Below are 25,688 nucleotides of genomic sequence, written 5' to 3'. Positions count from 1 at the left end.
ACATTGCCTTGAGCACACCCTTGTGGTGAAAGTAGGGTGTCTACAAAAACATCCCCCAAATAGGAAAAGCTTGTGTGCCCACTCAGTCACTGGATAATATTCATTTGCCGTAAAAGCATTCTTTGTTGCCTGTCATTTTCATTGGCCCACATTCACTTAAAGCCACATCATTAGTTAAAAAAGGAAACCGAAAGGATTTAACGTCTCAAACCACATCACACTATACAAATCCAGAGAGACCAGAGGCCTGTAGCCGCAGGGCTGTGTTGGGGTGTTTTTGCCGACTCTTGAGGTCTGGCTCTAACATAGCTAATTCCACCAGCCACTGCCAAACTGACCCTGTGCAAGGAAACATAAGAATGGGTATATGTAGAAGCCAAAAACACATGACTCATCTCTGTGATGATGCTTCCAGCAGGCCCGTTTCCATGTAGTACAGGCTTGGTTTTGTTATGTAATAATCAGCCACCCAAAAGCATGGAGACACGAGAGCTGGAAATCTGGTTGGACTTCTATTCCTCATGAATCACGGCCTTGTTCTCATTTCTACCTCTTAGTGATGCCAGTATTACCTTCAATGACGTTTAATTTTGATGTGGAAAGTATGGCAGGGCTCCCACCTGGACAAAAAACCTGTAACTTAACCTAATAATCTTGGTTTGAAGTGCACTGCTAATGCTAGCATTAGGGAGATACAAAATAAACTCCTCTCTGACAATAAACAAAGTCAACCATTGTCTTTCCTTTGGAAAGTTGTATTAAGAGGATGACTGATAATGAATCTTTGATCTTTCTGCACCTTAAGCGCCCATCTTCCTGAAGAGGCTTGTGACCGTGTTAGCCCGCAGGAAACTACAACACAAAGCAGTGGATTTAGTTTGATTTCTTTTCACCATGATGAAATCCTGGCTTCTACTTCCTTATCCGCAGAAAGATGCTCACTTTGTGTGTCTGAGAAAAAGCTGCATGACTTGCATTGATGTATATTTTGTCACAAGCTACAACATATCTGAACTCCTGATCTCAATCACATAGACAGGTTCCTTTGTGTGGCTTTAGCTCTGTAAAAAGCAGGAAACCACAACAATCATTGAGATGACATAGACGCATCTATTGTGTCTTGCTGTCTTTACAAAGGTCTTCCTCGTAGACCCGCTCTTGCAAAAGATCACAACATGATTATTATTCTGCATTGGCAACAGCTGTCATTCTGTGTTTTACTTTTATAAAACATTTAAGATACAACAATAGTACTACTACAAGTTACATTATGGTAAATTGACTGCATTTGATATAGAGCTTTATCCAATCTTTAGGTGTCTTGAAAGTGCTTTACATATGCAAGTCAGTATTTATCCATCCTCACTTTTACATACATCACACCATCGGGATACATCGACATTTTGATCGCACGGGCTGGGATCAAACCCCCCACCTACTGATTGCCAGACGATCACACTACCTTACAGCCACAGTAGCCCCCTGACCACAAATTAACATATTTATACTTTTAATGAGTTTCACTAATGCACATCTTTCTGAATAATTTTTCTGTACATTGCATATTCTTTACTTTGAACATTTATTGGATATAATTGTGCATATTCCTGCTAAGCTTAGGTTTAAGATTAAGTTTAAATAGTTACAGTATATCTAATACTATTTTTAAATATATGTATACATATTTGTTTTCCTATTTTGTTAATGATTCTATTAATGCACTACTACACCAAAGTAAACTACGTAAGTTAACTTGTCCACTCACCTTTCCTCGTCCTGGAGAAGATTTTGATGATTGGAGGCGTTGAGCTGGATGAGGAGCGGAAGATACCACTGAAGCTCAAGCGGCGGGGGGATTTGGGTGGCGAGTCCTGGTAGGAGGGATAGGGGAAGATAGTTTTTGGAGACCCTGAACTGGTCCTCACTGACACTGGAGCAGACTGGGAATGCAGGAAGAGCGTGGCTGGGCTCCTCACTGACTCTCCTTTGGTGGGGCTGGCTGAATGGATTTGACGCTCTGCCTAAAAGAGACAATAAGGAAATAAAAACAATTTATTTGTCTGCACCTTTGTTAAAGTTAGGTTTATGTTCAGTGTGTAACCACAGTGTTGTGTGAGAGGCATGCTGCAAATCTAGAGAGAGGTTTATTGTGAAATGACAGCTTTCGTTTGGTTACTTCTTCTTTTCCCCACACATACAACACTGTACTGTTTACTCAAGCACATTGCTACACTCAATGTTATGTCATAAAAAGAAAATTGAGAATGTGGTTGTGTGCAAGATGCAATAAGACAAATATTCTATCTGATCTATAAAAGTGTATTAATTAATTCTGGACTTTCTTTTAAACCAGAGACCTCTTGGACATATCATTATTAACGTGTTTTGCAGTGAAATTCCCTTCAGAGAACATTTGACTGTAACTAAACAATTGCTTAGCAGAAACCTCTCAGTTTGTCTGCACACCCATCTGTGCAAGACTTAATCAGAGCTGAACAGGAAACCATATCGAATTTGCAGTGTATCCTGTACTCACAATCAGAGGCGGACTGGGGGGAAAAAGTGGCGACGAAAGTATGTTACTTAACAAACAACCCTATGCATTTTATGTTATTTTGGACCATTATTCATATAGTAATCACATTACCTGAGCCCTTGAGTTGCCTAGAGATAAATAGTTACAGCATATATTTAGTGATTTTAATGTTAACAGATCATTGATGCAATAACATTTTGACCCAATTTGCCTGACTTGACACATGGAATAAAACATGGGCGTAGGAAGCATCCTCAATGTGGGTGAGACAATTTAACAGGGGGTGTGGGCAGGTGGTGGACCTCACCTCCTCTAGGGGGGTCCGGGGGCAAGCTCCCCCGGGAAGATTTTATTTAAAATGTTGATGTTAAATGCATCAATCTGGTCCATTTTGAGAGCAAAATTAGGGACTAAATCTATGGCAGTCAGTAGGGGCTTGGACTGTGAGCCGTAGGCGCTCGTGAATTGTTGAAAGAGAGGGGTTTTAGGTTGCCATAAAGCTGTTGACGGTCTTATGTATCCATTGGTTGGTTTTGTGGCACATTTGTAATGCTGTGCCAACTTGGGCAAACACGCAGGCAAACTTGAGCGCACACAGGGTGGAGAGCTGGAGTGAGGTTGAGCGATGGAGAGAAAGAGAGAGAGATTGAGTGAGGCAGAGAGCCTGTGCAGCGGTCTGCTTGCGCACAGAGCAGGAGTTTGTTAGAGAGCTGGCTTGAGAGTAAATGTCTCTTCAAAATATATATGCTCGTTGGTAACATGCCTAACTGATTTCTTCTAATGTGCCTGCATCTGGCGCTGAGTTGCCATATTCCTTTCGTGAACCACTAGCAAGAGTAAACTAACTGACAGGCTGCTGTGCCGCATCTCACTCAAAAACCGACACGACTCAACCCAGCGAAAAACCAGTCTTGCGCGCAGCCTTTCATTCAGAATTTCCTAGCAAAATAAAAAAATGATATTAAACTAATACAAAAATAAATATTAGGACAAAGCCCTACAAATAACAACAATAAACATAATAATAAAACAATAAAAATGTGGTATTCAGCCCCGATTAAAACAGCAGGCCCAAATCCTGGGTGGGCGGGCCCGGCCCCATGGGGCCCGCCCATGACGCCGGGTCTGGTAGGGTCGCCGGTTCAAGTCCCCGACCAGACCTATTTGGAGTGTGGACTTCTACTTGGAGAGGTCCCAGTTCACCTCCTGCTGTGGTGCCCTTGAGCAAGGCACCATACATCCCCGTTCCCCCCTCACTCCCATTGCTCCGCGGGCGCTGTACAATAGCTGCCCACTGCTCCTAGTACTAGACTCCTACTAGGATGGGTTAAAAGCAGAGAACACATTTCACTGTGTGTGCTGTGTGCTCTGCATGTGTGACCATTAAAGAGGGTTTCATCCCTCCCAATTCTTCTACACCCATATAAAACAGAACTGTAAACAGATTCACTTTTTCTTTCAACATTTATTTGAACAGCAAGTGGAGGCAAAAGTGACTGCACCCAAAACAATAAACCTGCTAGCTAACTAGCCTAAACTCAGTAACAGAATGTGGGCAACACGTTCTTCTCCACAGCCGCGCGACCTCTGAGTCAGACGTCACTTCCCCCTTTTCTATCCTACGGGTACAGCCACTCCCCCTGAACCCTGTTGTAACAACATAATACACTTTTTGGGGATGCAGCTTGGGATGTGAGGACATGTATGAAAGGGCGTGTCGCCTTCTGTCCTGCCAGTGTTGGCAGGACATTAATTAAAATGTCGATCTCGGACTTCATTTTAAGGACATTTCGGCCAGGGGTGTAGAGCTATATTTGTTTAAGCACCGGATTGGCAAAACAGGAGAGTGTGTGCACCACACCAGTCTGCCTTGATCTATGTATTCATGTCTGTGACTCTCACAGTATTTGCTGCCCACAGCTTTTTTTATAGAAGGAAAACCTCCTTCACTTCATGAAATCTCTGCAGCAACAGGAGGCAGCGGGAGGGTTAACTCCGCCTCTGAGAAGACGAGCGAGCCGCGCAGTGCCTTTCGCGCACCGCCTTTCGCGCACCGCCTTCACTGTGTATACCTTCAGAATCATTAGAAAGGGTGTGGCTGATGTGACACACACACACACACACACACACACACACACACACACACACACACACACACACACACACACACACACACACACACACACACACACACACACACACACACACACACACACACACACACACACACACACACACACACACACACACACACACACACACACACACACACACACACACACACACACACACACACACACACACACACACACACACACACACACACACACACACACACACACACACACACACACACACACACACACACACACACACACACACACACACACACACACACACACACACACACACACACACACACACACACATTCCTCCATGTTACGTTGTTATTGTTTCACTGAGCGGACCTGCACATTTTTTTAAAACGCTCCCCTTTTTGGTCCATCTGCGCGGTTTTGTGCGCTGTGATGATTTGGCTGTACCTTTAGTAATGAATATTAAATGTTGTGAGGAAATCTTCCACCAATAATTCCAATAAGTAATCTAAAATGTATTCACTTCAGGTTTACGAAAGTAACTGTAATCAGATTACTCGTTTTTCAAATGTAACGCGAGCTGAATACAGTTACTTGATTTTTGTATTCTGATTACGTAAAACCGTTACATCAATCAATCAATCAATGTTTATTTATATAGCCCAATATCACAAATGTTACATTTGTCTCAGTGGTCTTCACAGTGTGTACAGAATATCAGTATGACAATACGACACCCTCTGTCCTTAGACCCTCACATCGTACAAGGAAAAACTTCCGAAGAAAACCCAGTTTAAAGGGGAACATGGGAGAAACCTCAGGGAGAGCAACAGAGGAGGGATCCCTCTCCCAGGACGGACAGACGTGCAATAGATGCCGTGTGTAAATTGAAAAGATAATACATTTGCAACATAGGTAGTCGAAATGTTTGGAAATGCATGTATTCCGTTACAACCCAAACCTGGCCACACACCCAGGCTGGGCTGGGCTGGGCCGGAACACTTACAAATGTGGGCCGGTAGGATTTAGGCAAAAAAAAAAAGAATATATATTTTTTTTCTTAATTATATCATGCTGCACAGGGCATCATCATATCAGTAAGTAACATCACCTACTGGTTAACTTCAAGAACATTTGCTCTCTTTGGCCAAACTAAAGCATATTTTTACATTTTGACTTTCTGTGTTTATAAGTATTTGCAAGGTCAATTTATTGTAAACAGACTGATATAAATGCTTCTCTTTTCGCTGTGCAGACACCAAAACAAAACAGGGGGCATGGCAGCCAATCTCGTTTGAGTCAGCGAGCGCCACCTCCCACCACTGAGCTGTCTGCTCGGGAGGTGCCAACAACAAATCTTTTAACCATTTGTGGGCACTGAAACAGTGAAGCTTTATAATACGCAGCAATCTCCAACTAGGAGGTTGTATTTACAGAAAACATTCAAACATAACAGGAGTGTTTTGGTTACATTGTTGGTGGATAATAAGCCTGGATAATAACTAGCCTCAACAAAACAGAGTATGCATATTAGATGGAGACAGAACCACAGCCCTGCAATGCACTGATAATACAAAATTAAAAGGGAATAATTGTATTGTCTGGTCACTCTGGTACTGATATTTGCTTAGAATTTGTGTTTAGACCAATCCTGTGACACATCTGTAGGAGTTTTAGCACACACCCATCTGTTCTGTGTGCTTCTCCCTCTGTCATTGTGCAAGAGCTTGTTAAGGCAAGTGGACTTTCAGGGTTTGTCTGGATATAAACTCAGGAGAATGCAGGTTTATATCAGCATTACATAATGTTACTGGGGTAAAAGTGAAGAATGTACTCTGGTGGATATGAGCTAATGATCGAGGTTTACTCCTATTCTAATCAATCAGAGCAGACAGTAGGAAGTGGCTGCTTTCGTTCAGAAAATCAATTTCTTGATCTGGCTATGCCTGACCACAGAGGGCGTAATGTTACTGTAAACCGGTCAGGGTTGGCAGAAAGGGCCAGATGGCCTTGAGGAATATCTTTCTCCCCTAAATACATGGCTAAATGTGTTCAAGGCCAAACAAACAAGAGCTAAAGTGACAAGATAAACCATGTGCTGGAAAAAACAAGCATGAAAAACAATTGGCAAGTAAAGGAAAATAATGAAGGCACGAAAATTCTTTATTTACCGTCTTAGCGCCACTTTTTGTTGAGTCACTTGTCTCCACTTGTGGGGAAGTAAATGCACCAAAGTCCTGCACAAAACAGAAACCTGAATTTCAAGGACAAAGATAACTTCCAGGAAATACAGCAGTAAAACAAAACTGCAAGTTACAACAGGAAAAATGTACGCTTTCTCTGCCACTGTTAAATAATTATGCATATTTCAGAAAGGGTACATTATTCCTTCTCTTCATCATTAAAAGTGAAAATGTTACCACTCAAGAAGAAGAAAAACATGTTTGGCCAATGCGGAAACTTTTGCAAGCAAACACAACACATAACTTTTCGCATACCAAAGGTTGAGTTTTACATTCCACTATGGGGCAGTTCAGAAGAAAGTTGGTTTATGGCCATGTAAACTCATTTAAATATTTATAACATAGGTGAAGTTCATGGTTCATGTCTGAGAACTTCAACACACAACTTGAGTGTTGATCACAAAAAAAGTGTTGTAATTCACGGGCTTACTATTGGGGAAATGTTTTCTTCCAATCTAATTATCTGCACATTAATGCATCATGAAAACGTAAATGGGCTCTCAGCTGCAGGCACTTTTTCTTATGTCATTTTCCAAAGAAGGAAAAACAAAGGCAACTATTTACCAAATGCTTGTACAGGAGACAGAGATAGTATCCAATACATGTACAGTTAAATGTTGTAGAGCTTGCAATTGGTGGATCTGATAGATGCCATCCAAAAAACTATTCCCTGTAAGCTACAGTAACATGTCATACACCTTAAAAGACAACAAAAAAATTGGTACTGCTCACAGTGTTTAAACATACTTTATTTTAACCTTGAAAAACAGAAGAAAAAAGCTTTTAAAGTATGCAGTAAAACTGTTAGCTTCACAGTCTTTTGAAGGCTTGTGGAGAAAATGACAGTCATTGCCTGCCCAGGCCTATGTTGAATACAGCATAGAATCACTATATAAATCACAATCTGTGAATCACTACTGCAAACAAAGGCTCTTTATATAGAAAATAATAAAGCATGACTTGCTAATTTAGAGCACGTTGGTTCCTCTTAAATGTTTGCTTATTTGTTTTTCCTCACAATACCCAAATGCTTAGAGTAGGCTACATATTCTGTAGATACATAAAACAAAAGGTTAATTTCAGCCCTAATGTTAGTTATTAACGCTGTTAATGGCTACAATGTCAACACATTACAGGGCATACTGATCAAAACGTTGAAGGAAAGTGTCTACAAATGTGTCATTGCAAACAATCAACTGTTTCCAGCATGGGCATACATGTTATTTCCCCCGTTTCATTTAAAAGTCCTAGCATAGCTGTCAATCGTGCATTCTCTTCTGCCGCGTTCATGTACAGGCAGATATGCAATAAACCCTGACTAAAAGTGTCCCTCCTGATGTCCGGAAAAGTTCAATAACAAGCTCGGTTTTTAACATTCACAGCAAGAAGCCACATTAGTTGATACTTCACCGACTCACAGGCATGTTAATCCGCAGGCTTTTCTTCTTCTTTGGCATTTTCTTTGAGCTGTCCTTGCTGGACTCCATCACGGTGCTTCCCATGTTTTCTTCAAAGGAGCCAAAATGAAAACGTGTGCAAACAAAGTACTAAAGACCATCAACAGCAGCCTCTCCACCTTCACTTCAGCAGCTGCTCCTCTTCTTACTACGTCAAAACTGAGGCGCTGCTTCATCTACCAGGAAGTAGGCACGGCCGCGAAAAGAGGCAGGGCACGCTTCTTCAAATGAGCGTCAACCATAGACTGTTTACAAGTGTTACGTAGCAGTCCGCACCCCCAATAAATGTGTGTCTCTGTCGGACTTTCGAAATGTAAACAGCATCATTCCGTCAGTCAACGTTTCGTTTAAATGTATGACACAGTCCAGTTAATTTAAAATGAGGTCATTTTAATCGAGAGAAAATTCTACATGTTTACTTGTTCACTTCTCCTTCCACAATCATTTCTTTAAACGGTGGGAAAACAAGGTAAAACCAATCGGAGGGCACACAGCCAAGAAAGCAGATTTTTAAAGGGGAAGCTTATTTCGACACAACACCAGGCAGTGTGGGCTGCAGTGAGAAACTCCACCGACAGATGTCAGTGTGACTCAGATTGTACCTGGTTGGATGGACAATAATAAACTGCGATGTAGATTATGAACAAATTAATAATGTGCATAATATTCAGAGGTGGGGGGAGTACTCAGATCTTGTACTTGAGTAAAAGTAGAAGTACCAGAGTGTAGGAATACTCTGTTACAAGTAAAAGTCCTGCATTCAACATGTTACTCAAGTAAAAATACAAAAGTAGTAGTAGCATCAAAATATATAAAAGTAGGCTACTCATGATACATGGTCCGTTTCATTGTTTGATTAAATTTCACATTATTAATCCAAGTCTGTAAAGTAACTAAGGGTATTGAATACATGTCGTGGAGTAAAAGTACAATATTTACCTCTGAATTGTAGTGGAGTAGAAGTACAATGTAGCATACATTGGAAATACTCAAGTAAAGTACACGTATCTCAAAATGTTACTTAAGTGCAGTACTTGAGTTAATCTACTTAGTTACTTTACACCACTGATAATGTTAAAAAATAAATATTGATTCAAATAACCAAAAAACAAATAATTACAATGATAGTAATATTAATCTTGTCAAAACAAAGGAAGTGAAGGACATAAAATATCATAACAGACACTTAAAGTACACAATTAAAAAGGTCCCAGTAATAAATGATCATCTTTGATGCAATATATTCATTATAGCTCTGCATAAGCAGCTTTTATGAAAGGACCCTACAATGTATGTGCTTTGCAGGTACACACTATGTTGTTTATGACAGGGTGTGGACTATTTTGTATCAATAATAAGCATCAGTATGTTAATAATATTGATCCTACAATCCAATGGGAAGCAGTGTACAGATGCTAACATAATGGAACATGCAACCAACATAGTCCATCTCCATTGTATTAGGATGAATAGCTTACTGCAATCTAAATAGTATAAGAAATGGACCTAAAACATCTCCAGAGTTTACTTCAAGAAAGGAAGAGGAAGAATAAAATATCGAAGACAACTGTTACAAGTTGTTTATCTTCTGTGACTACATGAGCTAAGGACAGAGGATCCACTGATCAGAGTTTTACACAGCCTAGGAGTGTATGGGCTTTTGTCAGTAAGCGTTGAGAACATCGTGTTTTAGAGTAAATAAGCCTCAAGTTAAGCGTGCTTTCACATGGTCATATTAACCTGATTTCCCCGTCTAACAAGATGTAGGTCCCGGCACACAGAATACGCCATTTAATTAATCATGTATCTTTGTACCTACCTTTATCCCAGTAAGGTTTAGATCATCCACCTTGTTCGAGATGAATCTGAGGAATCACAAGATGATTTAAGAGATAAGCATTAAAAAAAACGTTGCCAATTAATATTCTAACCATGGAGTTATTGTTTAAGTGTTATTTGAAGAAAAATTTAAATCTTTTGTGATTTTCTGAGACTGTTATGATAATGGTATTAATATCTTTATTGTTGGTCGGAGAAAACACAGAATGAAGTTAGGGCTCTGGGAAATAATGGGTATGTTTACCATCTATACATCTGCAATCAATAATGGCAAATGTTGCTAATGGCAGTCCTAACAGGGGTCACAAGGCAAACAGCCTGGAAACCGCGTATTTGCTTGTATTCCAAGCAATACACTTCCTCTAAAAATTACTGCAAATTATTACTAATTATGTATTTATGAAAATAATCGTTATACTTTGCTTGGCATCTTCATCGATACAATAAGTCTCCAATATCAAAAGCTAGGGAAATGAAAGATATTTACAGCTTAATAGTCAGCAATTGAAAATACGATAATTGAAATTACGTACACAGATGGTTAACATGTAAAATAGTTTATTTTTGTAAATGTTTCTAAATTCAATTCCACAAACTCCAAACCTCATACTCTGTACACTTCAAAAGGCATTTTCAAAAAAAAGAAGAAAAAAAGGAAATAAAAATCTGACTACACAACCAAGAAAATGTAGCACAAACACACTGGCAGGATGATATAATATCATACAAGAGAAAAATATCCAAGAAACAATTTTGTTACAACCATTCATTGAGAAAATATATACAATTGAGTCTTCGGAAAGTTAAAAAAATACATGCCATATACATTACAAGTTCTAAGACTGTCTCCAAAATTTTACAGTCGACTTGAAATTGTGCACGCACAAACTCTTCCGTTTCTAAGCATGTGACTTGTGAAGTGTCAGTATAAGAAATATTTCTGATTAAGGAGAATGCCATTTCAGTCCAAAAAAAAAGGTAGAACACCCTCCGGTTCCAAACACCAGTTCCCTGTTACGATTCTTCCTGTCACACTGGTTCGTCTAACTCACAATATCATTAGACGTTTGCACCTTATTTTAAAAAGCAATGTAAAAACAAAAAACAGGTAAATACATGTCGGTGTTTCTATCCGTGTTAAAAAGTTAAAAAGTCATTTTTGGGTTTCAAAACCTAATTCACAGTTCTTTAAAATCAAACCTGATTAACAGCAAACAGATCACACTGATCTCTCACTATTTGAAGAGTCTTTCTTTTCTTGATTCTGTAACTGATAACTCGTTACGTTAGTCAACAAAAATATTTCTTTTTTTGAGTGGTCAAAGCATGTGTAAGTCACAAAACACTACGCTACAATACCTTACTTTTAATACAACAAAAATACTTTGTGAATTATTGTGGTTATATTACAAATTCTGTACAGAATAATCATAATATATACTCTCAAACTGAAATAACATCCATCTTAAATAAATTTCAATGACAAACGGAACAAAAACAATTTAAAAACACCCAAACATCGAGAAGGTTAAGGTAGTATTTGGTCGGTTATTCCTATAGTTTTCTTTATGTACATTTATACAATAGTAACAGCATGTCTTCCTCAATCTTTAAAAACAAAAGTAATCTAGCCTTCTTTAACTCAATCTCATCATCTTGAGACTAAAATTCATTCACTCAGTAATAAATACAAAACCTCTCGAATTCCACACAAATCACATGACAGAGACCTATGATAAAACTGACTCATGGAATCAAGTATTTAAAAAGTTTTCGGGTGTGTGTTTTTTTTTTGTATATTTTCTTTTTTTAGTGCAAGTTAATATTCCCTTCACGGTATTCGTTGCTGTACATTCCTCATTCAGTGATGTCTACATTTAGTCATACGGTATACATTGACAGTATGAAACAAAAGGGCCTGCCCTTAGTAAGCAATAAGGCCGCACCCTGCACAGTGCTTTCTCATTCGCTGGTGGATTCCGCACCCCATGTACACCCAACAGACACACAGACACATACAGACACACAGAGGCATCTCATACAACAGAGCCCCTCACATATGGCACGAGTCACACCCTGCTACTGTGTTACATCTCCCTTCCTCCGGCCGATTTCCTCTCCGTCGTCTCGATGAACCCACATGTGAATTCATTTATCTCTCTCAGGGCTCAGGCCTTCTGCTCATTCATAAAATGACTTTAATGTGAAGCCTTTTTTTCTCTGTGCAGAGATCCCAGCATCCACTCTATAGCAAGGAATGCATTTAAGTTTGTCGTTTCCTCAGTTAATCCACTTCCTGCATTCGGGAGCTCCACAGAGGCAAGCAATCTTGTTCTGACCTGCCACAGTGTCAAACTGGTAGTCGAAACAAAGCTGGGAAACAGGGAGAGAGTCATCAGTTTTTAAGTATCGTCATCATTTGTGCTTTTGACAAGATTCAAATCAGTCGTTTAAGCAAGAAGTCTAATCGGAAACAATTTAAAATATTCACCTCCTCTCCTTTTTCAACTCTGCGATTGCAGCTGATGATGATTTTGTGACCTCGCTCAAATGTGACCACCTCAGCAACACAGTTAGGGGCACAAGAGTGGTTGACATATCTAAAAAAAAAAACAGAAGTGAAAAACAGATTTCAAACACAATCACACAACTTTCTCGGCATGAATGTGAAGAAACGTAGCTTTTGTATTTAAAATAATTGCAAATTACAATGATGATATATTCTTTACATAAATCAAGTTTGGTTTGGATCTGAATTTTGAAAATTGGAAAATACATTTCCTTTAACTTGAGCTAGATTTCTAATGCTACTACACCTACGACTGCTACTGATACTACTTAATATTATACTTTTCCTATTCTTTGTCAAATATATTTTCTTTTTTTAATAATAAAGGCTGAAGCATTTATTTATCTCTGTGAAGCTTTTTTATGTTATTGTGTTGGTTGAATGTGTGTAAGTGTAAAATGATTTTTTAAAAGCGTGTCCTTTGTGGCAGAAGGGCAAGACAGGCGTAACAGATTGAATAGGGCACCATCTTGAAAAAAACAGTGTGCAGAAGAGCAGTGTCCTTGATTTGGAGCTGCAGGACAATGAACAACGTTATTAAATGTTCTCTTTAAAAATGTCACAATAAGCAAAGGAATCTCACAGTACCTTGCTAGCCCTCCAGTTCGAGTGGCATCTACAACGTGTTCGCTGTCGATGCGGAACATGAACACTGTTCGGTTCTGTCGAGGAGAGAAGAGAATTAACATGCCGATTGTAGTGGAAGGGGAATTTCAGCTTTTAATATATTCAAATCAGATGAATACCTGAGATTTGTAGATCTTCTCCTTGCTGACGGCGACCTCATTTCGGAGGACGGTTCCATTGTACTCGATCACCATAGTTTGTTTTTCGATGTCTCTCGCAGCAAACAGCCCCAGGCCCTGCGAACACATCACACACACAAAAGGTATTCATTCTGTCCACATGACTCCGTATCAAAAAGCTGAGAAAGCATCTGATTGGACACTGACCTGGATGCGGGAGCGGGCCAGGTAGACATTGGCTCTCCACTCGCTCTTCATCCAGCGGTACTGAGAAGACCTGGGGTGCATTACTGCAGTTTTGCTAGGGGGGGCGCCACCTTCTCCTTGGGCCACATTCTGGTTAGACCGGGCAGTGCTGCTGGATACAGCTATCGCATGTGGCCTTTATGTGAAGAGGGGGATGTAATGAAAATAAAATAACATTGCAAATATAATAATACCCTTTGTGTTGTACTTGGTGACAACATACAGATAACTAATGTCAGCTGCACTCAAATGTACCTGATCACCAGCGAGGTGAAGGGAGAGCTGGTTCTCGGCTGTGCGCGAGCACTGCCGGCTGGATTGAATATGAGAGGCAGCTCCACAAGAGGGTGGCGTCCGTAACGGAACGAGTACCTGACACAAGCTTCCACTCCTGGGAGCTGGAATAAAAAAAAAAAGGTTTTAAATACCGCAGCTTCTACAGAGTATGACCTAAGCAATTCTCAAAAATGTATATCGTTTAATCCGAGTAAAACCACTAAAACCGACAAACCGATTCAGAGATCTTGGTGACTGCGGGGACTGTGAGGCCAAACAAGTCCTCTCCTTTCAGGTAAACAGGGAAGAGCTTCAGAGTGCCAACTTCATTCCTCTTCTCTGAAACAGGACCCAGAACTTTGTCCCACACTCCTAACAGAGACAAAATACATGGTACGAAATTAGCAAGTAAATTAAATAATGTATATAATAAGTAAAAACACTAGAGTTAGCATTATAGCAGTCAAAGAGAGTGGACATTTACAATGTTGCATATTATATATATAAAACTGCAATGGCCTTGGATGGATTGTATCTCTCCCTTTATTATACATTTGTATTACACTATGCTTTATTATGCTTCTAATGTATATTTGTGTCATATTTGTTACTGCAAAATACAACTATAGGACGTAGCGTAACAAGTAAAAAATGAAAGATTATGCAAGAACAGACCTTTAGCAGAGCTGTCAGTCAGGACCAGGTCTTTGTAGCCCTGTTCGATGACTTTGATGGAAAACTCCGGCACATTCTCTCTGTCCTCAACAGAGCAGACGTAGCGGCATCGGTGGTTGCCATGACGCATGCTCCAGTAGATACGGCAAGTCTCGTAGCCAACTGGAAAGATGGCTGTGTTGGAGTGGAAGGCTGCCATTTGTAGAGGGGTGAGTTGGCCGATGGCGTGCAGCACCAGGCTGCCCACTCTGAAGGTGTAGCCCAACTCAGGCTGCCGCACCGCCGTGGCAATCTGACGCACCTCGTCTCTTTGCACGTAGACGCGCCTGAAGACAGCGAAACAACGCAGCTCGTGATCCAGCGCCTGTCCGGCAGTCCCCCGGGGCCTGTGGGCGTGGCACAGCATGGTCTTGTCCTTGAAGAAGGTGCAGTGAGCTTGCAGAGCGCAGGTGAAGTGGTAGACGTTGGTGCAGCGCAGGCGGTTGCAGCCGCTCGTGGCTCCGATCTGCTGGCAGTAGGCGCAGCGCACCGTTTGGCCGCGACGCATTGCGAGCTCCACGTTGATGAGGGCGCCGGCCTGCGTCTCGTACACCTCGGTCGACCACAGGGCACAGTTTAGGTGAACCCACACATCGAGGTCTAGATTGAGAAGTCGCGCAGGGCCGTCGGTGATCCCGTCTCCAAACTGGTGGCAGAAACAGCAGCGCCGGTGGTCCCGCAGAGACACAGGAGGGCGCAGCGAGGCCCCGAGCTTCTTCAGGAGCTCGTCGATCTTATCTTCATCTGTGAGTTGGGAATTCCCTCTAGGCACTACGACCTGGACCGTCCACTTCCTCCAGCGGAGTCCTTTCTGTCTCTTTCCCTGGTGCCAGCCGTCATGAGATCTCTGCCGAGCCTTTAGCTTCACCGTGACTTTGATGGCATCGGACTTCATCTCCATCTTGGATGTGCCGCCTGCCATGGGGAAGGGAATAGGAGGAGTGGAGGGGGGAGACTGCTTGGGCTGAAGCTGAGCCAGGCAATGAACATCCAGCGATGACATGTTGTTGTTGTACTGGTGGGACGTTTTAGAAAGGCTTTCCGATTGCTCGCAGGAAGGGAGAAGGGACACTGATTCCTGAAAAGACAAGAGCCATTATGTAAGGCATAACACCTAAAATAATCATATCAACCACATGTGATTTAGAGCCACTGCAGTACAAACCTTTGTTTCTGTGGTTGATCTGGATTGCACGGGTGTTGAGGAACAGTAGAGAAGGAAGCAGCTGTGACTGCAGAAGACCAGATCTTCAGATTTAAAACGGCCTCCAGATTCCTAATGAGGGAAATCAGTTTGAGTTTTAACAGCCTGACTAAGGAATGTTTAATCAAAGCTCGACCAACGTGAGCTGCTTAAAGAGCCTGTGACAGCATCCCAACAACTGTTGTGCAATGAAATATTGGGCTACTAGTAATCTCGAACCGTCAGTTTAAAAAAGAAAAAGCGATACCGTTCCGTTAAATATCAATAATTTCAAACATCGCGGGGAAATTCCTTCGACTCATTTAGAAGTTTTGGGGGAAACCGGGAGTGACGTCAATGCTGGAACGCTTCACTGTGCAGCGAGAGAGCCAAGCACGGACAAAGTGTCATGCGTAGAAATGGTGAATTACTGAGTTTAGGCACGTTAATAACGTTTTAATGAAGTTGACTACAGTATATTCATATTTGTCAGTGCTTTCATGTCAATTCGGCGACATAAACATAAATGATCGTGGTGAAGATGATGATTACATTAGGATTAAAAATCGGTAGTGAGAGCAACTGAATTTCCTCCCGTAGGATGTGATATAAAAACAAATCGATTATTTTTGTAGTTGTAAACTCAAGTGGATGAAACTACATTTATTAGTGCTTTCATGTCAATTCGGCGAACATATGATACATTAAATGATCGTGAGGATGATGATTAAAAATCGTTTGTTTGAGCCGGTCTGCATTTCCTGATGAGAAAACAAACCGATGCTTTTTGTGTAGTACACCAACATGGATTAAACATGTGGCTTTTTTTACCACAATGTTGGGGAAATTAATGGATAAAATGCACGGATTATTATTATTATTATTCCCACTCCGATCGGGATACTAGGTCCACCGTTTCCCCGCAGCGAGGCTCCCCCCGTTGACGGTTTACGTGGGCTGGGTGCAGTCAGTGGCGGACTGGCCATCGGGACGAATCCCGATGGGCCGGTCGGATAAGTAACTAGCACATCTCCCATAGGCGGCGCGTGAGGCTCAGGTTTGAGAAGGCTAAATAACTTTTTTTACCTGACGCTGCCCGCCTCCGGCGTCTATAGAAAAGAGATCAACTCAGTGTGCGGAGTTTAAATCTCTCAAGTCATATTACAGTGTAAAAGAAATACAGTTTAAACTGCAGAGAAGACGCAGACGTGTCGCACTTATCATTCATATCACACTGATATCACATCATCAATCAGATCATCGATCATATAATATCATAATATACAATATATTTTCTTATCTGAGTCAGCTTCTCGAGCCTCATCTGGCCGTGCAACACTTACAGTGTCACATACTGTATGCAGAGGTATTATTTTAAGCAACACATTATGTTGACGAAACACTCGAGACAAATGTAATTAAAGTCAGATCCACTCGTGTCTTAGACGTGAACGCACTCTCAGCTGGAGAGAGAAACCCTGGCTTGATTTACCGAGTTGATAACCAGCGTCGTAGGACCGCTTAGCGAGATCTCGTTTGTTAGTTTGTTGTTGTTAGTTTGTTACTCAAACATATCCAGGGTCTGTTGAACTGGCTTCGTAGTACAGGGCACAGCTGGCTAGCGGCGCTAGGTCAAAGACACAGACATTATACATTATATTTGTATTTTACCAGGATGCAGTGACACAAATATTTACATATTTACATTTACTATTTACAGCACCCGCCGCCCCTGACATCCCCCACTCCCCCCGTTGACAATTTACTAGCGGTACCGAAGTGGGCCGGTCGAGAGTCCCGGGATGATTTTTAGTCCCATTCCACCACTGACTACATGACCATATGATCGCCCATATTGACGCACCTCATTCCTAAACTTCTAACAGATACAACATAAACCGATCCTTCAGCCTCATATGAGCTCTCAGACACGTTCAAAATTAAACTGTCATCGCTGTCTGAGCTTGCTACTGTGTGCGCCGTCGTGCGTTTACATGCAGAAGCTGGGATCCTGAACGTTCCAGCTGGAGCGCTTGGCCCGCAATGACGTCACACATCATTTGGCGGGACTTGAAGAATCCGCGAGAAGATCCAGAAAATGGTCAACATTGAAGGCAGATTAATGGTTATCAAAGTACAAATATCCAAAATCAGTTCAGTAACGGTTTTCAAGGGGACAATATTTACTCAAATTGATGGGTTTGGATGATGGGGGAAACTCGTGTCACAGGCTCTTTAAGCTCAACTGAAGTTATGAAATAAACATCAAAAACATACAATATTGAAATAACCAAAATCCTAAAGATTAAAGTCATGGGGTATTTAACCTACTAATTAATCTGAAACTGATTTAACTACAGCGGGGGAGATTTACATAAGCAGAGGATATATGCATTAATACTGCTGTGCTGCTGTGTGTGTATGTCTATGGTTCCTTAGGCTGAATGTAGATGATCTATCCTCTAAGGTAAAGTCAGGGCATCCAGTCATGGCTCATTTAGTTTATGGAAAATAATTGCAGAAGGTGTTCTGTCTACTTAATATCCACCCTGCTGTCTTTTGGAGTATTTAAGCCTAACTAATCTAGTACCTTCATGTGGGCGGGGAGATCTTTGATGGATTTCTGCACTCCATTTCCCAGAACCACCACCTTACAGTTGCAGCACCAATGAGGTCTACATCCAGGGCTGCCAGGCGTCCTCTGGTCAGGGCCTCGAGCTAGAGCTGCGCCTGAAGAAACAGAGAAACAGGATTTTATAATTAACTTTATAGCAATGCATTCTCTCTGATCATCTACAATGTTATGGCGCTGGTCTTAACGTTACCAAATAAATAAATCAAATCAAAGTGTATTTATATGGCCCAATATCCAAAAGCAGGTTTGTCTCAGTGGGCTTAACATTTATGACAGTGCTTAAAGATCAATACAATTACACGAAAAAAATAAGAGACAAGATAGAATGCAAAATACAAATAGAATAGATACAAATACAATCACATCAAATACAACAAGACAATAAAAAGATAATCAAAATAAACTGCCTATTACAGAAGTACAAATAAATTAGGAATACAAAATTGCAGTTTGGCGTTTTTTTCACAGGAAGTAATTATTCTAAGCTTCAATCAGACATGATATTTAATAAGAAAGGCTCTTTGCCATTGAGTGTTATTCCCTCACCTGGGCTGTTGGGATGGAAACGGAAATGATGTGCCTGCTGCTGATGCATCATGGCCTGAGGTCCGCCGTGTCTCATCATATGTCCCATGCGTCCTTGCATTCCGCCATTGTCTCCCTGTCCGTGGTAGAGCATAGAAGGCCGAGGCTCCATGCCGTGTGGGCCCATCCTTTGACCAGCGAGTATAGATAGGGGCCCTCTGTCTGGGGTGCTACTGACCTCGTAGCTACTGGGGATCTTCACGCCTAGGAGGTCTGAAATGGCTGCCACGACACCTGTGATGTTCTGAGATAGAAACGTATGGTTTGTTTAGTCTTCGTGGTGCATGTATGTAAGAAAAAGGATATGGATAGTTGTAGAGGAATCGGTTCCATAATATATATGCTTACCTCTGCTGCAGCTGGTCTCATTGTGATGGCTACAGACACCAGGCCTAGTTTGGAATCATTAGACATGGAGCCAAAGGGGGAGCCGAAGAACATTGCAGAAGGCTCCGTTTTGATAACCTGCAGTTTGATTTCTGACCCTGGAGAATCAAATAGGAAATGTTAGCCAAAACACTGTTGCTGGAGTTGAGTGTTTGAAATGCATACACAAATTATGAATACATTACAGAAATATAGGAATAATTGTGTTGAGTTTTTCCAAGTTGTGTGGATTTACCTTTCCCATCAGGAGCAGGAAGCATGGGGAGGACAGGCGACAGGCAGGGGGACAGAGGCTCCTCCTTCACCAGAGACAGGTCAGGGTAGCGACTGATCTCCATGCCAACAACGCTTTCAGGAGAAGAGGATGGAACAAAACTGTCTGGAGTATCTCTTTCCTTGCAAGGCTCCTGTCCTCTGTTGCTGGAGAAATCAAAAGAAAACCCCTTCTGTCATCCTCATGTTGCCTAATCCATTATTACAGGATTAATCAACACGAAGACAAACGGAATGACACCGTTTTTGTATGCATTTACCTGAGCTCCTCCTGGTTGTTGTGAGGAGGGGTGGGGAGGGAGGCTGGGACATCCACAGTTTTGGGCCCCTGAGCAATGGCCCTGGCTAGAAGGTCTTCCTCAGTCCTGAATGGGACATGCAGCGGCTTTGGGACCAAGCCTTTGGACACTGTATGAAACAGGAAGGAGCACAATGTTAATACACTCGAGGTTAAACGTATGCACATGGCAAAGTGCATTCATTTTAAAATGATTGGAAAACAGATATTTAGCTGAGATTTGATGGTCGTCTTCATAGTTTCAAATAATAAGCAAACTTCTGGCAATGGAGAAGACCGAGTGGGGAGATCTGATACGGGGTTATCTCCTCTTGCACTTGATGTAGCTCTTGTATCTTCTCCTGCACTTTATATGTCGTAGCTGTTACATTGTACTGCCATGTGGTAAACACTTGTATATGCTGCTCGTGCTCTTTCTGCATATCATGTATTTATTTTTGCTATGTATATAAATGTCATGTTCTTAAATGTTGTATGTGAGGGACTACGGATGGAAATGAGCTCAAAGCTCAAATCCTGCATATTTACATTTGAAGCATTATTTGTTTAAAGTGTTCATCGATGTGCATTCCAGTCCCTGTTCAAATAAACGATTAAATGAATGAAATGATACGTAAACGTTTTTTGCGAGATACATCCTTCTGAAAGCTTACCCATGGCAGCAGCTTTGCTGGCCAGCTCTTCAGTCGTGGCAAATCCATTGATCATTTTCTGTCGGTTCACAGGTGGTGGGGTTGGAGGAAGAGACGCTGGTGGTGTTGGTGGATTGCTCAGGTTACTCTGCTGTAGGAACCAATAGAGTGTCAGCATGGCATGATGCAGACATCTTAACATCACAACATCACTCTGTTTACCCAGTAAGTGAGGTAAGCAGATCTCACCTTGTAGGCCAGTTGGGAGTAGTAGTCACAGACTCCATCGAGTGAGGCGCTGCCAAATGTACCAGCCAGGAGGCTCTCTCCGTTCAGCTCACTGCTGCCATAGGGAGCGAAATGGGCGAAGTTGACCCCAATCAGAGGCTCCATGAGGGGCAGCAGGGAGAGCTGCTGTGGGGAGAGAACCACAGGATCAGGGGAAGGGATCGGAGTAAAATAAAGTGCAATAGATGCTAGAGCCCCAAACCCCTAACAGAATATTACAGTCTATAGATATAAGCACTAAAAACAAACAAAAATAAGAAGACCTAACATAGTAAACATTATTTGATAGTTAAGATGATCTAATCATAAACAGCTTCGTTCATCGTGGATATAAGGATTTCTCATACAAGAAAAACCCTTCCTCCACCACCAAGGCTATTAAGTAAATGAGGCGAGCATTAACTGTGTTTGGTATAACATTTTCGTTACTATACCATGTTCATTTGCCTATTTATGGTACAGAAAGAACTGTCATAAGTCAGTGAGTGGGTTTGCGAGACTATCAATAGTCATTTTTAAAGCTCAAATGGTGTTGTTTTTTTAAATTTGGTGGTCATTTCTTACCATACATAGGTATTTCATGTCCTGTAATATTAGATATCACCGCTAAATGCACTTTAATACAGGGGTATCTCCTCTTGCACTTTAGGTATCTCTTGTATCCTCTCTTGCACTTTATATGTCGTTGCTGCTAGATTGTATTACCATGTCATAAATACTTGTGTATGCTGCTCTTGCTCTTTTGCATATTTAGTTTTTGCTATGTTTGTAAAATGTAAACTTCTTAAATGTTTTATGTGAGGGACTGCGGATGGAATTGAGCTCAAAGCTAAATCTGGCACTGTTACGCTTGACACATTTTAATGTTTTAAGTGTTCATTACTGTGCATTGTCCCTGCCAAATAAACGATAAAATATATATATAATATATATATATTTTATATAGTCCTCCTTAACGGCCATCTCTAAAAATGTGACCTTGAGTTTGGATTTAATAAAAACAATTCTCAAGTAAAATCTCTAGTCCAGTTATCAACCTTGCTGCAAAGAACAAGGCGGGTAAAAAGTAGCAGAATCAAACAGTTAAGTGTACAATAAAGTAAAGAATATTTTCCAGCTCAAAGCCACAGTAAGTTACAATTTAGTTACAATTTACAGTTTAGTTAAACTTGCGAGAAATTAGCAAACAACATGGTTGCACATTTCATGTTGCGAAGATGTGTGTACGACAGTTTAAATGAGTGAGACAGCTTCATAACATTTAAATAAATAAGCGTCAATCAATGAGGGACTTGAAATATAATAGCAAATCTCCTTCCACTCTCCTTAATAATAACAGCTTGTGTGCAGCTGTCATCCAACAAGTACCTAATTATAGTAATATGCTTATAATATGTGAAATTAGTGTCTGTGCACTTGGTGGGGACCGTTTTCTATTCTGGCAGTAATTAATACTTTACAATTCTGATTAAAGCATTCAGATTTCCAGCTATTGCTTTCTACCATCCGTTGTTCCCAAAGATGTGCAGCAGTGGAGCTTCAACCAGTTCTATAAAGAGCAGGTTACAAGGTGGTCAAATCAATCTTACCTGTTTGATTTGGGTCATTACAGTGTCGGGCCCAGAGTGCATTAGTTGCCTCTCATCCCCTTCCTTTTTCCTCTTCTTGTAGCGCGAGGCAGGTTTCTCTCCTCCTTTCGGAGCCCTTTTGTTCCTTCCTTTCTTCTTCTCCTGTTCGGGGATCACAGGTCCAGAAAAGTCTTGAGTGCCATCAGAGTACGCCTGCAGATGAGAGAAAGATTGAAATACTTGCATATAAAAAAGGCATGAATTAACTTCAAATAACTTGAGCGGCATTATGTCTAATAGTTAGATGTTTTCAAACAGAACTATGACTCATTCAAAAATCATCAGCAGTGACTAATTTAACCACCTCCCACCTGAATCACTTAGCCAGTCTATGACTCACTATGATCACCCCCTCACTGATCTAATTGTATGACTAACAGAAGAACTGACCCCATTGCTGTCCATGGAGCTTTGCCTCAGCAGGGCTTTGCAGTCAGCGAGCTCCTCCTCCTCTGAGCGGATGCTCTCATCCAATCTCTGCTGGGAGAATCCAGATGGAGGTGTGCGCTTGTTCTTCAGAAGGTGTTTCAGTAGTTCATTGCCAGCCTCCCCCTTGTTTGGACTTTGCCCAGCAGGGAAGGGAGACCCACTCCCTTTATTGCCCTCCTGCTTCACAGAGCTCATTCCTGAGCTGATGTGCCCGTCCCGAGGCCCATGACACTCGCTGGCATCAGTCTGCTCCAGCTTTATGTTGCTAAGGATCCTGTCATGTTCCTGAGCCTGGGCTCTTGACATGTCTGATAAGAGACCAAGGTGTCCGGACTGGCCTCCAGAGAGCTGCCTCTCCAGCTCTGAGTGACTGGGGGTGGAAGATCCCAGTATGGGGGACCTTGACAAGTCCTGGTCACCGAATAGATGGGTGTTTCTGGTTGGAGTTGAGGAGGTGTCCGACACACACGGGGTGAGAGGGGCTGTGAGGTCTGAGTGTGGAGTTGAAGGGGTCTTGACTGAGTCTGCGTCATCATCCTTCTTCTTTTTGCGGTTTCTCTTCTTTTTCCCCTTCTCATCCGGGATGATGTTGGAGTAGAGTTGGATCAGAGACTGACCTGAGCCCGGGAAGTTAGACGGCAGAGGTGTAGAAGAGTCGACTCCAAATGGGGGACCCTCACCTGGCATCTGAAGCATCATTCCAGGTCCACTGAACTGGCGAGGTCTGGGTTGACCCTGGGGGAAATTAGGTGCTTGTAGAGAAAGATTATCAGGCCCAAAACCAGGCCCCATGTCACGGGGCATCATCCCATTGCCCATCATGGCCCTCCTTTCCCCTTGCATAAAGGTCCCAGGTGGTGAGCCCATGCCTGGCTGCATGCCCTGCTGCTGGGGGAACATTGGTGCGAGTTGTTGCTGCTGCTGCATAGGAGGCCTTTGGGGCTGCATGAAGTCCTGTGGCAGCTCTGCGTTAAAAAACGGCATCTGAGAGAGAGGCGCCATGTTGCCATCAGGCCCCATCATCCCTTGCTGCTCCATTTCCATACGGTGTTTCAGGGCCCTCTGACGTTCAACTTCCTGCATGAGCTGCACCCGCTGTCTCTCCTGCTGCTCCCTAAGCCTCTCCCTCCTCTCCCGCTCCTGGAAGCCTTCACTGAATGGATTGTTGTCATCGAACTTCATACTACCCGACTGCATGGGTTTTACACCCCCTGGTGGCGCTGGGGGTGCCTGGGGATCCACAGGCAGTGGTGGGTGTTGAGGTATATTACCCATTGGCATCTGAATAGGTTGGCCTGGATTTGCGACAGGTACCTGGGGGGGCATTATAGGGGGCATTCCTGGTCCAGCCATGGGCAACGGAGCACCTGGATGCCAGCCGGGTGGTGGGTTGGGCATATTCTGAGCTGGATTGGGCTGGCCAGGATGAACAGGCATCTGCATGATGGGATTCATTGGGGCTGCGCTGGGGACCATGCCAGCAGGGCCCGGCATCGCGTGCATCCCAGGCATTATGGGGGTCATATTGTTTTGCTGCTGTTTTACCCGGTACTCCTCTATCAGCTCAGCATGCTCCTTCTGCTGCTTGCGGATCTAAAACAAAACATATTCAGAATAATTGTTATTGAGTTTCTCTATGAAATTACCAAAGAAATCACTTTCATCACTTTCAAGGCATTTTATCACTTAAAAAGCTAATTCACAAGGACACAGGTTTACCCAAGAGAGGACATGAATGGTTTGTATTTTAAACAGTAACTGAAGAAGAATTCAACTTTAAAAGCAGGAGTTGGAAAGTACAATGAGCCAGGATTCTGTTTTGAGCACTGCTCTTTTAGCGAGTCAAGGCAGGTTGACAGGTACATTGCTGACAAAGGCTGTGTGTTTGGAATCTGTCAGTCGGTTGAGATATCACTTTTTCAAGCCATTTGAAAGGAAATAGTTTATAGCATACACTATACCTACATTATCTGTTAGATCATTCAGATTAAATTATTTAATATTCAATACCAATAACAAAGATGACAAATCTCAGAAATATGTAATAAAAAAAAAACAGGAAAGGTAAAAAATGGTATCTTTTACATCAGTGCGTTCACACCTAATGGTCCGCTCTCTGGTGCGCACCAGACAACAGTTTGTTACATTGTTTCATTTTTCAGAAGGTTCGGTTTGCGTTCACACAGGCAAAACTCAAACGGACTATAAACTTTAAACACAAGTCATGTGCACGGAAATGCTGTTCAACCATTGGTCAGACATTAAGGGAGTAAAAACGCAAATCCCGGCAATTTCTAGCGGAGCCTCCGCCATGGAGCATCGGCACTTTCGGCAGGTTATTCTCATGCTGCTGTTAGTCTGGAGATCAACAGACGCTAGCGGCCCGCGCATATGAATATATAATCAGACAACGTCCGTTAAAAAACATTACAACACATAATGAGACGTTCTGCAGTCAGGAGGGTCGTTTCACCGACGACAGGTGTTCTTACTTTTATGTAGCTGACGGAGAATTGTTACTTTACACGACACTGTTCAACACTTCATTCTGCTTTACTCTTTAACTAAACAACCGCGGATGTCTTGAAAGAGTCTTTCGCTAAAGATTTTGAAGATATCCACGTTCTT

The 25,688-nt window shown here is 42.0% G+C and overlaps 2 protein-coding genes across 8 annotated transcripts in view; both read right to left on the bottom strand.

Annotated features, from left to right (window-relative positions):
• The window catches only part of LOC117461965 (5'-AMP-activated protein kinase subunit gamma-2-like), a 42,541-nt gene extending 33,986 nt beyond the window's left edge, over window positions 1-8,555 (bottom strand). Inside the window, exons 1-3 of one of the 2 annotated variants that reach the window (XR_004553773.2) lie at window positions 8,294-8,555; window positions 6,804-6,869; window positions 1,766-2,021 (exon numbers count right to left, since the gene is read on the bottom strand). Coding sequence is in view for 1 of the 2 variants with exons in the window: in XM_034103958.2 (XP_033959849.1) it covers window positions 1,766-2,021; window positions 6,804-6,869; window positions 8,294-8,377 (406 nt within the window). In the remaining variant the exon portion in view is untranslated. The remainder of the gene's footprint in view (window positions 1-1,765; window positions 2,022-6,803; window positions 6,870-8,293) is intronic. The other variant, XM_034103958.2, reaches the window with a different exon arrangement.
• Window positions 8,556-10,712: 2,157 nt separating this feature from the next.
• Window positions 10,713-25,688, bottom strand: part of kmt2cb (lysine (K)-specific methyltransferase 2Cb) — a 69,677-nt gene continuing 54,701 nt past the window's right edge. For 5 of the 6 annotated variants that reach the window (XM_034104648.1, XM_034104650.1, XM_071206277.1 and 2 more), the window contains 18 exons: window positions 23,022-24,653; window positions 22,593-22,784; window positions 20,965-21,129; window positions 20,737-20,866; window positions 20,046-20,193; window positions 19,748-19,932; window positions 19,474-19,610; window positions 19,087-19,369; window positions 18,496-18,635; window positions 15,888-15,998; window positions 14,684-15,800; window positions 14,244-14,380; window positions 13,988-14,130; window positions 13,694-13,868; window positions 13,487-13,603; window positions 13,329-13,402; window positions 12,663-12,771; window positions 10,713-12,544 (listed from right to left, as the gene is read on the bottom strand). In XM_034104648.1, the coding sequence (XP_033960539.1) occupies window positions 12,452-12,544; window positions 12,663-12,771; window positions 13,329-13,402; window positions 13,487-13,603; window positions 13,694-13,868; window positions 13,988-14,130; window positions 14,244-14,380; window positions 14,684-15,800; window positions 15,888-15,998; window positions 18,496-18,635; window positions 19,087-19,369; window positions 19,474-19,610; window positions 19,748-19,932; window positions 20,046-20,193; window positions 20,737-20,866; window positions 20,965-21,129; window positions 22,593-22,784; window positions 23,022-24,653 (5,088 nt within the window). In that variant the 3' untranslated portion in view covers window positions 10,713-12,451. The remainder of the gene's footprint in view (window positions 12,545-12,662; window positions 12,772-13,328; window positions 13,403-13,486; window positions 13,604-13,693; window positions 13,869-13,987; window positions 14,131-14,243; window positions 14,381-14,683; window positions 15,801-15,887; window positions 15,999-18,495; window positions 18,636-19,086; window positions 19,370-19,473; window positions 19,611-19,747; window positions 19,933-20,045; window positions 20,194-20,736; window positions 20,867-20,964; window positions 21,130-22,592; window positions 22,785-23,021; window positions 24,654-25,688) is intronic. The other variant, XM_034104649.1, reaches the window with a different exon arrangement.

Source organism: Pseudochaenichthys georgianus, chromosome 17 (genome assembly GCF_902827115.2).
Source record: "Pseudochaenichthys georgianus chromosome 17, fPseGeo1.2, whole genome shotgun sequence".
Lineage (NCBI taxonomy): Eukaryota > Metazoa > Chordata > Actinopteri > Perciformes > Channichthyidae > Pseudochaenichthys > Pseudochaenichthys georgianus.
This window is presented reverse-complemented; position numbering and strand designations above follow the sequence as displayed.